General features: G+C 36.2%; 1 protein-coding gene across 1 annotated transcript in view; it reads right to left on the bottom strand.

Annotated features, from left to right (window-relative positions):
- Positions 1 to 12,613, bottom strand: part of CAPZA2 (capping actin protein of muscle Z-line subunit alpha 2) — a 54,657-nt gene that overhangs the window by 19,175 nt on the left and 22,869 nt on the right. Inside the window, exons 2-4 of the mRNA XM_002751770.6 lie at positions 8,577 to 8,640; positions 4,200 to 4,251; positions 875 to 938 (exon numbers count right to left, since the gene is read on the bottom strand). Of these exons, the coding sequence (XP_002751816.1) occupies positions 875 to 938; positions 4,200 to 4,251; positions 8,577 to 8,640 (180 nt within the window). The remainder of the gene's footprint in view (positions 1 to 874; positions 939 to 4,199; positions 4,252 to 8,576; positions 8,641 to 12,613) is intronic.

The following is a 12,613-nucleotide window of genomic DNA, read 5'->3' as shown; positions in this document are numbered from 1 at the left end:
TAATATGGCATAGTTTATAGTAGGTAAAGCAAAAACAAAACAAAACCCAATTCTTCCCAGAGATAAAATAAATTTTGAGATTAATACATTGAAACACTATATAGCTTTATATATACATACACATTCTATACATAAGCTTAAAATTTCCTTCAGTTACATGCCACCTTCTAGCCTAGTTTTTGCTTGTCCCCCATAACTATGACTACATATTACATAATGAATAATGCCAAACAAAAGCTTTGACATGTTTAGCTACTAAGAACTTTCTGTTATGTTCTTTCTTAACAACTTTCGCTTATGTTCTACCTACCAGTTCTTCTTCATGGTGTTTTACATAAACTGTGCTTTATGCAAGCATAATATGCATTCACACAATAACTATTTAGAAACTCAACCAAAAAAAAAAAATGCTAGTGACCTTTTGTGGCCTTTCTTAGCTTAGCAAATCTAACTTGTATTTTGGAAAGAAGATGCTTAATAATTACTAAGTGCTAAATTACTCACATAAAGAAGGGTAGAATTCCAGAGCAACCAAATTATGATATAAATCTACTAACATATATCCTAGACTTTGGATTAATATAGAATTGATTTTTTCCTATAAAAAATAAGAACATAGATTTAAGGTAATTATTTACTAAAATCTTAAATGAATTACATCTGAGTATTTCTAAAAGGGATTTTCTGCTAACAGTATTACTGGTATCAACAAAAGAAAGTAAAACTTCAATTACTTTGCCCATAAGTGGTTACGATTAAAACATGAATGATTTTTTTTATCTTGAAGCATACCACTTCACAGCTCTTGCAGGATACATCAAAGGTTACAAACAAAACCAAGAATAGCCAGTTACTATGCTTATGTGAAACATACCTGATCTTCATAACCTTCAATTTTTACTGGTGTAAACTGATCCAAGTTATACTGTGCAAACGCACTAAAAAAAGAAAATGGCAATTACTTAAAATTATATATTTAATGCTTTTTAAAAACAATGGTCAAAAAATTCACCCATCAATATAAAGTCTCTTCCTATACTGCACATGGCAAAATAAATAAAATTACAATAATGCTTCATTATTGAACTTATCCTAACTACAAATATCCACATGGCTATTTTAAAAACTGATTGATGATGTCCAGCTTTCAATGTTTAGCAAAATAAAATCAAATCAGTAAATAGTTTCAACTGGCCTTTTCCTTCAAGACCCTGAAAGCAAACGTTATTGTTAAGACACACTTGGTAATTATTCAAGTACATATTTAGTATACCAGGAAACAGACTAGGTGCTGGTAAGAGATGCAAAGAATACTTAGATACATTCTCTGATCAAAAGGCTTGTGAGTGAATAAAGGAAATAATGAATAAACATAATCATAACACAAAGTAGAAAGCATCATAAGAGAATTACCAATGAAGCACAGCAGAGAACGCTTTAAAAAAAATACATTCTGTTGAGGCAACAGTGAGAAGAGAATTGGGGTAATTTCTTAATAATTGTGATACTGAAAAACTGAATAGGCTCTGGTTTATGGAAATTGGAGGAACAGGCAGAAAAGAGCAGAGGTACTGTATGAGCAAAATGCCTGAGAAAATATGTTAGGTCCAACATCACAGAAAGCACCAAGCTCAATGCCTGGCACATAACGGGTGTTCAGTTATATTTACTGAAATGAACTGAAAGGCTCTGAATGATGGAATAATTACTTTATTTGGGAAGCAGAGCAGAGTCACAGAAGCTTTTTGAGAAAGGAGAACACAGAAGCACTTCTAAAGAATAATTTGGCAGCAGTATATACAATATATTGGGCAGTGGAGCAACTAGAGCGAGAAAAAGCAGTTAGGCAGTTGCTAAGGTTAAAAACCGCAGAGTGTGAGCTACGAAATGGTGACGAGATGGATCCAAGAATAAAGCTACTCTCTTTCCTAAGAGTAAAGAATAATACATTACCATATATATGTGTAGAAAAAATTCTCAACAGTATAAAGTATTACCTAAAAATTATGTTTTAAAATTAAAATCTATAATCTGGGAAATCACTATCACTTAACACAAAAGATACTGAGTATTCCAAAACTCAGAAATATATCTCTAAACTGAATCTACTTGGAAACATTCCAGATCATTCTGGATGGCCAGGTGTCCACTGAATTTTCAGGTCTGAGTCTCCTGAGTCTTGTATAGAAAAAAAAGCTTGGTTGAACAAAGCATTATTGATGAGTTAATAGGAGACTAGTAAATATAGACATGGCAAAGCAGAGTAAACTGTTAGCTGGCAAATTCTTGACACTGCATGTTCAAAAAAGATGGAAGTGAATACCGAAGTGCATGAGGGTCAGAAAGAAAAAAGAAGCTATTTACTTCTGATTTTCCTAATTCATAAAAACTGTAATTTTCCTAAGAATAAACTCAATACAGCCAGGGCATTATTAATTCTTAAATGATTTATCTCAAAAGTATGTTTTTTTTTTTTTTTTTTGAGACGGAGTCTCGCTCTGTTGCCATGCTGGAGTGCAGTGGTGCTATCTCGGCTCACTGTAACTTCTGTGTCCCTGGTTCAAGTGATTCTCCTGCCTCAGCCTCCCAAGTAGCTGGGACTATAAGTGCATGCCACCACGCACAGCTAATTTTTGTATTTTTCGTAGAGACAGGGTTTTACCATGTTGGCAAGGATGGTCTCAATCTCTTGACCTCGTGATCTGCCTGCCTTGGCCTCCCAAAGTGCTGGGATTACAGGTATGAGCCACCATGCCCAGCCCCAAAAGTATATTTTAAACTAAATCACTTAGAATTTTGGATTCATTTTCCAGTAAGGTCATATTTAAGTAAGTTTAAATATTTAAATAGTAATTTGGTCCCAGGCTGGAACAAAAGCCTTATATTGCCCATAATATAAAATGCCATCCACCTCAAACTTGGGAGGAGGAGATACAGGAAGAATTGGAAATCTGAAAAGGAGATAAAGAATATGAAATAGGTAGAATTTTACCTTAAAGGCTCAAAACAAGTTAAATGGTGACAATTACACAGTACAGTGGAAAAGGTATTCACCTAGGAGTCCTTCATAAAGGTCATATTACTGATTTTTTTAAAGCCTTCAAATGGTCTAACAATAAAGTCAGAGAAATTTTTCCCATTAGTCAGGATTTTACACATTGGGTATTAGACTAGCATGAAAAGTAGCTGATTGGATGCATACTAAACATTCTTTGTAAGAAAAAATACATTATTTTATCATTTTCAAATGAGTGGAGAATTGTAAAGCTCTCAGTCTCCAGACCATATTTTGGGAGGAGAAGCAGGGAGAGAATCATTTTTTTCTCTGAAATCCCAGGACAGCTGCGAAAAGTCACGACTGGGGTCACTGGTCCAAAGACGATGTATTAAGATTTAAAATTGCCTAGTTCTTCAAATCACTCAAAAAGTCAGTGAGCAGGTGTCAGGTACTATGTTAGGCATTAATGAGTAAATAACTCTCCCAACTTTAAAAGGTCTCAAAAGCTATTAGGGTCAAACATATAAGAAAATGCAAAGTCTACATAAAAATGGTAGCAACCATAATTTCAAAATAATTTTTTCCAACTTTGCAAATGTCAAAATGTAATGTTAAGTGTGTAAGCCACTGCTAGAGATACAATGAATAATTTCATGTCATAATTGTACTTCTAAGTCCTTCTGTGATATAAAATATTTTTCTTCTAGCCTAGTAGATATATATATATATATGTGTGTGTATGTGTATATGTAAACATATACATTTCAACTTGATGTGCAAATATCTCTGTCAGATATATAATACCTATGTCAGACACATTAAAAACACTTTTATGCCAGGCACTGTAGCTCATGCCTGTAATCCCAGAACTTTGCGAGGCCGAGGCGGGCGGATCATAAAGTCAGGAGTTCGAGATCAGCCTAGCCAATATGGTGAAACTCTGTCTCTACTAAAAATACAAAAATTAGCCAGGCATGGTGGTGTGTGCCTGTAGTCCCAGCTACTCAGGATGCTGAGGCAGAAGAATCACTTTAACCCAGGAGGCAAAGGTTGCAGTGAGGTGAGATTGTGCCACTGCACTCTAGCCTGGTTGACAGAGTGAGACATCGTCTCAAAACAAAAAACAAAAAAACACACTTTTAAAACATCTCTCATTTTCCCACGTCATTTTAGTTAGGTTAGTATAATAAATAATACTTACTGGGCTGCTCCTTCCCTGAGAAGATTGTCATTATTAAGCAGTAACCGAACATCTGCAAAACAATCATGTTTTCTAAATTATTAGTTTTATATATTTCAAGAATGTAATGAATGCCGATTGTTTTGGTGATGTATTAACACCTCCCACCCCAAACACAAGCAAGATCAAAATAACACTCTGATGACCAAAATAACCACCACACACCATAATATTAAAAAAAAAAATGTAAAAAAGTTTTGGTCAGTAAATAAGAAGGAGAATGAAATAGAAATACATACTCCTTTATTACCTTAATAGTTGAATACAGGCAGACTGTCCAGGACGGCTTTAAATGTGGTCCAACACAAATCCGTAAACTTTCTTAGGACTTTATGAGACTTTTTTTTAAAAGCTCATCTGCTATTGTTAGTGTTAGCATATTTTATGTGTGGCCCAAGACAACTCTTCTTCCCAAGTGTCCAAAAGGTTGGACACCCCTGCTGTATGTAGTATCATCTCCAAGGAACTAAATGGAAGATAAGCTACACTGGAAATATGTATGGTATGTTAAAGTCTCCAGAAAAGATTTAGGATTATTCTTATTTTTACTGAAAAATCCAAGCACTTTGTAAAACATAAAAGAAAAAAAGTCACATACAGCTCTCTCCAAAAAGGCAAAATTCTTTTCTAGTCTTAGTGTATTTTCTTTCATTATTTTTCCTAAGCACCTGGCTATTTTACTTAGTTGCAATTATAAAGCACATAAATAAAATGTATCCTAATTTTCATTAGAAGAAAGTAACACAAACAACCTAAATATCATCCATTAAGAAACTGGTTAAATGTAAAAAGACTACAGTTCTTATATAGAGTGTGAAACTAGGCAGCCATGAAAAATAATGTACACATATTTATCAACATGGAAATACATTTGTAACATAACCAGGAAGGGAAAAATTTGTTAAGTATAGTACCATCATATTTATGTATTATTAAATATACTTGCCAGTTGAGAGATGTTTGAAGTAATTCATTTGAACAATGGGGTGTTTAGATTCTTTTTTTACTTTGGAAAGTTTAGAATGACTAGGAATCATTTTTACAATAAAGCCATTTCAAAAGAAAAAAAAAACCCACTGCCTATTCACATACCTCACCTCTTTTCAGCAACGGTTCCTTATTTAAAAAACAGTATTGTTTGCTAACCACTGAAAGAATACTATTTTAATTTTGAAATTAACTGATTTTAAACAATGGATGCTTCTGCCTAAAAATCATAAATTTATAATTACTATTATTTTTATCCCACAAAGTGGGAAGTTCTATTTGATAAATATGATTCTTTTATCATCAATATTTTAAACATAACAATGAACAGTGGTATTGCATGAACAGTATGTCTATTCTAGTTCCAAATGGGTAAATGATTGAAAAGCAAGATCTATTTGATCACTCAGCTCTATTCTGGAAAAAAATAATAAATCCATGCTTTTATCTTAAGAAGAGAAGAAATAAAAAGAGAATAATGTGAATGAAATAAAATATTATTCTTAAAGAAGAATCAAGCTCTGGTTCCAAGCCAGGCAACACATAAACCACAGGGTGGAGGACAGGTTTAAGGAATATAGATTTTGGATCCCTCGTCCAGATCTATGACTACATGTTTGAAAATGAAGACCAGAAATCCATGTTTCAATAATTCCAACACAGCCTAGGAAACAGCATTTGGGAACCATCCAACCATTAAGGTTTTATTAACTTTGTAATTCTAAAATTTTGTGGTGCTTCTTGGAATCATTCTGACAGACACTGTGGTTTTCAATAAAAATAGAAAATAATCACATTCACAAGATATTTCTCTTCAAATATTTAATTCTTTTCTAACTTTTCTTTTTTTTTGTGACAGAGTCATATTCTGTCGCTCCAGCTGAAGCGTAGTGGCGCGATCTCGGCTCACTGCAACCTCTGACTCCTGAGTCTGAGTAATTCTGCCTCAGCCTCCTGAGTAGCTGGGATTACAGGCATGCACCACCACGCGGGCTAATTTTTGTATTTTTTTTAAAAGTAGAGACAAGGTTTCACCATGTTGGCCAGGCTGGTCTCGAACTCCTGACCTTAAGTGATCCACTGGCCTTGCCTTCCCAAAGTGCTGGCAATATAGGAAAGAGCCACCGTGCAAATATCTTTGGCCTTTTTCCTAACTCTTAAATATTCTTTCAGTTAAAATTCTATGGATAGATCCTATTCAAGCTTCTATAAACAGATAAATCTTATATCCCCCACTTCTATGCCACAGCTTACCCTCTACCCAGGCCTATTTAATAAGTTCATCCTAAATGCCCAAATTTACTACAATGCAACAGAGAATATATTAATTCATTGTCAATTTCAAATGAGACTTAGGAAAGCAATTTCTAGGATGCATACATTCTTTTAGGACTTTCCTGATTAAATATGCAGGGCATTTAACTCAAGGTAAGAAAAGTATGTGGAAAACTTTTCTCAAAATTCTAATTTATTCTTGACTCTGTGAATTGTACAGTTTAGAGGCTACTGACTTTAGTGTAGTCTCACCATTATCAATTTAAGTTACCTGCCACTTTTTGACCCCAAGGAGGAAGAGACTATCTTCTTTAATTCCCAACCATCAAATGTATTAATGTACATGTAGGTTACAGAGGCTGAATATTAAAAGAGAAGTTAAACCTTACAGGAAATAGAAATACTTCTGAATTCTCTCCAACTCCCCAGTTCACTACATGAGGTTTTGTAGTTACATTAAACAGATTTTAATTTCCAGTTTGTTTTTTTTTACAATGTCAATTTTCCATTCTGCCTTCTAAGTACAGGTCAGTGGTTAAATTTTAAAACGCACAAGAACTGCCATATGTAACTGTATGCACTAAATCATATACTATTGTAGTTTGTGGATGACTTCAGGGATTTCAAGGGTAATTTTAACTATATACAACTTTTGCCTGACCTTTGCCTTTCAAAACTAATCTTTCCTGAGGTGAGATTCCATTAATATCCTTTTTTCGTTTGGTAGAGATGGGGGTCTCACTATGTTGCCCACGCTGGTCGCAAACACTTGGCCTCAAGCAATCCTCCTGCCTCATCCTCCCAAAGTGTGGGGATTACAGGAGTGAGCTACAGTGCCCAGCCCTAGATCTTATACTAAGAATAAAAGAAATTAGAATTCTTAAAAAACATTTAACTAGTTTATTCTAGAGTAGAATACTTTAAAAAATGAAGCTGAAGAGCTCTGTGTTAATTCACTTTTAAGACATTGTAAAGTTCAAATATATAAGAAGAAGAAACAACAATACATTTATAGATAGCACTCAAAAATAACGTATTCTTCTAACTACTTAAGTTTCATAAAGACATCACTACAGGGGCCATTTTTCGTTCAAGGATGCTGTTCTTACTGTTGAAGTGCAGCTATTGTTATAGTCTATGGCAACCAGGAGAACTTTGTAGCAGTTTAAATTTCAGATCTATGGGTGAATAATTATAAAAAATGTCTGCCAGTGAAGTTTAAAGAAAGGCATACTGTGAAGTGATTTACAAGACATCATTTAAATAACAAATTGTTTTTACATGTGCTTATGCAGGATGAAAATGTTTTTCCCCCTTTTCTTTTGGCTATTCATACTGATCTCATAGGATTTTCTTCAAAAGAAATACAAAAATTCTTTTCACAATTCCAAAAAAATATATGGTTATGATGAAACATTTGTTGTCTTTGTCTGTTTGTTCTGAGACAGGGTCTCACTCTGTTACTCAGGCTGGAGTGCAATGGTGTGATCTCGACTGTCTGCAACCTCCTGGGCTCCAGTGATCCTCCCACCTCTGGGACTCAAGTAGCTGGGACTACAGGTGCATGCCACCACACCTGGCTTATATCTATATATAATATAAATATTTTTGGTAGAGAGAAGGTTTCACCATGCTGCCGAGGCTGGTATCAAACTCCTGGCCTCAAGTGATCTGGCTGCCTCATCTTCCCAAAGTGCTGGTAATACAGGCATGAGCTACCACACCTGGACTGTTGTCTTTTTAAACTAGTTAAGGGTTCTACTGAAGAAACATCTACATGTGCTTATAGTTTTACTTAAGTAAAACAATTTACCAAAAATACTCTCCTTTCCCAGAATAAGGATATATTCTAGTCAGTGATATGAATAAAATTTTAGTCTTTAAAAGGGTTAATTTGCTAACAGAATTATCATATATAAATGTTATAGCCATTACAATATACAGATTAACAAATTTTCATTGTAATTCAGAAAACATGGATTTTTCTGCATATTCTCCTTGGCTTATTTTGATTATTTTGGTTTTCTTTAAAAAGGAGGACTTGATATATCAAGCCTAGTGTTATCAAACACTCACCGTTAAAAACCTCATTAAATTCTCCAGGAGGGGCATGAATGATGAATTTTGCTGCTATACGCACCTAAAATATAAAGAAAGATATATATGTTCCATATCATAGACTTCTGCTAAAATAAGCACAAAACATGCAAAAATATACTAATTCAAAGCTCTACGGAAAATGACTTAAGAATTTAAGGACAGTGACACTTGTTTACTCAATCGCCTTAAGATTACTACTGTTTCAATAATTTAATATAATCACAACATACAGGTTGAATGCATATAAAATATATAATACAGTTAAAGATTCAAGGCTGCTAGTGGATAAACAATTTTATTTTTATTTTTTCTTTTTTGAGACAGAGTCTCGCTCTGTTACCCAGGCTGGAGTGCAGTGGCATGATCTTGGCTCACTGCAACCTCCACCTCCCAGGTTCAAGGGATTCTCCCACTTCAGCCTCCCAAGTAGCTGGGATTACATGATCATGCCACCATGCCCAGCTAGTTTTCTGTATTTTTAGCAGAGATGAGGTTTCACCATGTTGGCCAAGCTGGTCTTGAACTCCTAATCTCAAATAATCCGCCCGTCTCAGTCTCCCAAAGGGCTGGGATTACAGGCATGAGCCACTGCACCTGGCCCATTTTATTTTTTGGAGGCAGAGTCTTGCTCTGTCAGCAGGCTGGAGCGCAGTGGTGTGATCTTGGCTCACTGCAACCCCTGCCTCCTGGGCTCAAGCCATCCTCCTGCCTCTGCCTGTAGGGGACTACAGGCATGTGCCACCACACCCAGCTAATTTTTGTATTTTTGATAGAGATGTGATCTCACTACGTTACCCAGGCTGGTCTCCTGAGCTCAAGGGATCCTCCCATCTCAGCCTCCCAAAGTGCTGGGATTACAGGCGTGAACCACTGCGCCTGGCCAACAATTTCTTATAAGCAATTTTATTTCATCTACAGTAAAAAAGAATCAATCACAAAATTTTATATATGTGAAAACAAGACGCATTTAGGTATATATAAAATGAAGAACAATGATATACATATTTGACTACAAAGTCACAAAAAGAGAAGAAAAGTCTAAGTTAAAAGTTTTAACATGAGAACTGACTAGATCTTAGGAAATCTTAGTTCAACGATAAGTAGAAGATTAAATATCAACAGGTATGCTAACAGGCATATATTAAGAGAATAAAGCCTATTTTGATAGAGATTAATCACTAATGAAAATGTATCTGAGAGGTTAAATGATGGGCATAACATAATATTTTAGTGAAAGCACCTTACCTATGTATAAAAGCCATCTAATCACACCATTAAAAGGTTCAATAGTACCAAATATAAAACGCATTTAATAAAGATATATTCCAAACAGGCTTTGTGTGAGCAACATGGCTGTTTATTCACCTGGGTGCAGGTGGGCTAAGGCTGAAAAGGGCGTTAGCGAAGGGCAGTGGATAGGAGTTGGTTTTATAGGTTGGGGCAAATTTTGGGGGGAGGAGGCAGGGGTGTTACAGAGTAAAATCAGTTACAGTGGTGTGGGTAGGGGCAAGGAATATACATTACCACAAGTTCAGTTACAATGCCAGGTGGGGTAAGGCGTAAGAGTAGTTAAGATGACAGGGTGGGGTGAGGAGTATTCACATTATCATAATAAGATGGCATGGATAATGGCGAATGCAGGCATCGGGGTGGGGGGTGATCAGCTGAGGTAGGCAGGACTTTAGACTTTCTGAGTCCGGGCTTGCACATGAAGGCCTGACACACACTACATGGTACCTCTGAATAAGTTGAGGTAGTGTCCCTGAAAGTGTAGTCCTCAAGCAAGCAGTCTCAACAGCATCTTGTCAAAATTGCACATTCATTGGCCCCAGACCAAGTGACTGAATCAGAATCTCTGGGGACAGGTCCCAGGAAGTACCATTTAAACATTTCCAGATGATTTTTATGCACATTCCAGTATTCACTGTATGAAGGGATCATCCCTGGCAAAAACAAAGCCTTGATTTATTTTTGTATCTACCACGTTGATAGCACTATCACTGCTTTGATGTAGAAACTAAAAATAATGGAAAGAAAAGGAAATGGCTGTATATGTTTGTATTGTGAGAACCTGTTTTCTGCCAGCTAAAACTAACTCTCCCTTTCCCAAACTAAAAGCTGTCCAGGCTTTAGGTTAGCTTCTTGAGCCGGACAGACTCATCTTGGCTTCTTCGTTTTAGTTGTTTTCTCCCCATTGAGTATATAACTATAGCATGAAGGGGGCTGACACTGGGCACCCAGGAATGCTTTTGTTGGTAAGAGGCTGAGTGAAGTGGTATCAGCAGAGCCTGGGAATGTGGGTGCAGTGAGCGCCCAGAGCCCCATTATCTGTAAGTTGTATCTCTTTCATGATAGCTTTACCCCTTGCACCTGGCAATGTTTCATTTCTTATGTATCAGTTTTTCTTTTAACTTTTTTGCTTACTCTGCTTTTGTGAAAACTTTGTTTCAGCTAAGTTCCCCCCTCCCTGTTAAAGCTAGTGTATAAAAGACCACCTAACTTTTTCTTTGGGGGCCAAAAGAATTTTGGGTGTTAGTCACTTTCAGTCGCTGGCTCAATAATGGACTCATAATTCAATCTCGGAGTGTGGCACATTCCTTGACTTGCTCAGGTACAACAGTATAGGTGTTATATGTGCATTTACATGCATCTAAGTACACAGAGTTTTAAGAGGAGAGAAACATGAAAAAAAGGTATACAGATGGCTAGAATTAAGATGTTCCTAGTTAGAGGTCACATGTATGACAAGGCCTTCAAAAGATTTAAGACAAAAGGAATTTTTGTAGTTAGGAACTTGAGAAGGAGCATTTTGTAATTAATAGAACATTAGGTTCCGGAATCAGACTGACAGTTACCTGACCTCGTCTGCCTCAGTTACCTCACCTAAAAGTGCATATAAAATAGTAACTAGCTCATAGAATTGTTGGGAAGAGTAAATTACCTCAAGCACTTGGTAAGCACTAATTTAAAATACTATTTTTGTTACCATCTTACCATCTTTTTGTTATCTATTATCTGACAACAACCATAGGTTCTGCTTCAAACTTCTTAGTGTTCCAAACTAATGTTGACTGAAAGCTTCAGGGTGCGGGGGAACAAGATTAGAGGGCTGGGACTTTTGACCCACCTCCTAACCTCCACTCCAGGGAGGGGAGAAGAGCTGAAGGTTATGCTGATTATCAATCGCCAATGATTTAACCAATTATGTCTACGTAATAAAGCCTCCATAAAAAGCCATAAAAAGGGTTTGGAGAGCTTCGGAACAGCAGAACACATGGAGGTCCCTGGAGGGTAGTGCGCTTGGGGAGAGCATGGAAGCTCTGCTCCCCTCCCGCATACCTCATCCTATGTATCTCTTCATCTGTCACCTTTGTAATATTCTTTATAATAAACTGGTAAATATAAGTAAGTGTTTCCCTGAGTTCTGTAAGCCACTCTAGCAAATTATTGAATAAGAAAAGAGGGTTGTGAGAATCTGGATCTATAGCTGGTCAGTTAGTAGTACCAAATGCCTGGACATGTGACCAGTGTCTGAAGTGGGGGAAGGAGCAGTCTTGGAGACTGAGCCCACTACCTGTGGGATCTGACTATCTCCAGGTAGCTCCAGGTAGATGGCATTGGAGTTAAATTAGATGACACCCAACTGGTGTTCACTGTAGAACTGGTTGCTTGATTTATGGTGGAAAACCCCTACCCCACCACCAAACACTTGTTCACAGAAGGCTTCTGTGTTGATGTTGTGCTGAGTGAGAGAACAGAAAAAAAACATAGTTTGAATCTGTGTTTTGTCCATACACAGACATGAAACCAAAACCATGATCCTTTAAAGAAAACCCACAAAACTGATAAACTGGACTTAATCAAAATGTAAAACCTGCTCTGTGAAAGACTTCTATTAAGAAAATCAAAAGACAAGCTACAAACTGGAGAAAATATTATCAAATTACATATTCAATAAAAAAATTTTATTCAGAATATATAAAGTACCCTCAAGATTCCAACAGTAAAACAGT

Source organism: Callithrix jacchus, chromosome 11 (genome assembly GCF_049354715.1).
Source record: "Callithrix jacchus isolate 240 chromosome 11, calJac240_pri, whole genome shotgun sequence".
Lineage (NCBI taxonomy): Eukaryota > Metazoa > Chordata > Mammalia > Primates > Cebidae > Callithrix > Callithrix jacchus.
Note: the sequence above shows the minus strand (reverse complement) of the source record. Positions and strands in the feature narration are given on the sequence as shown.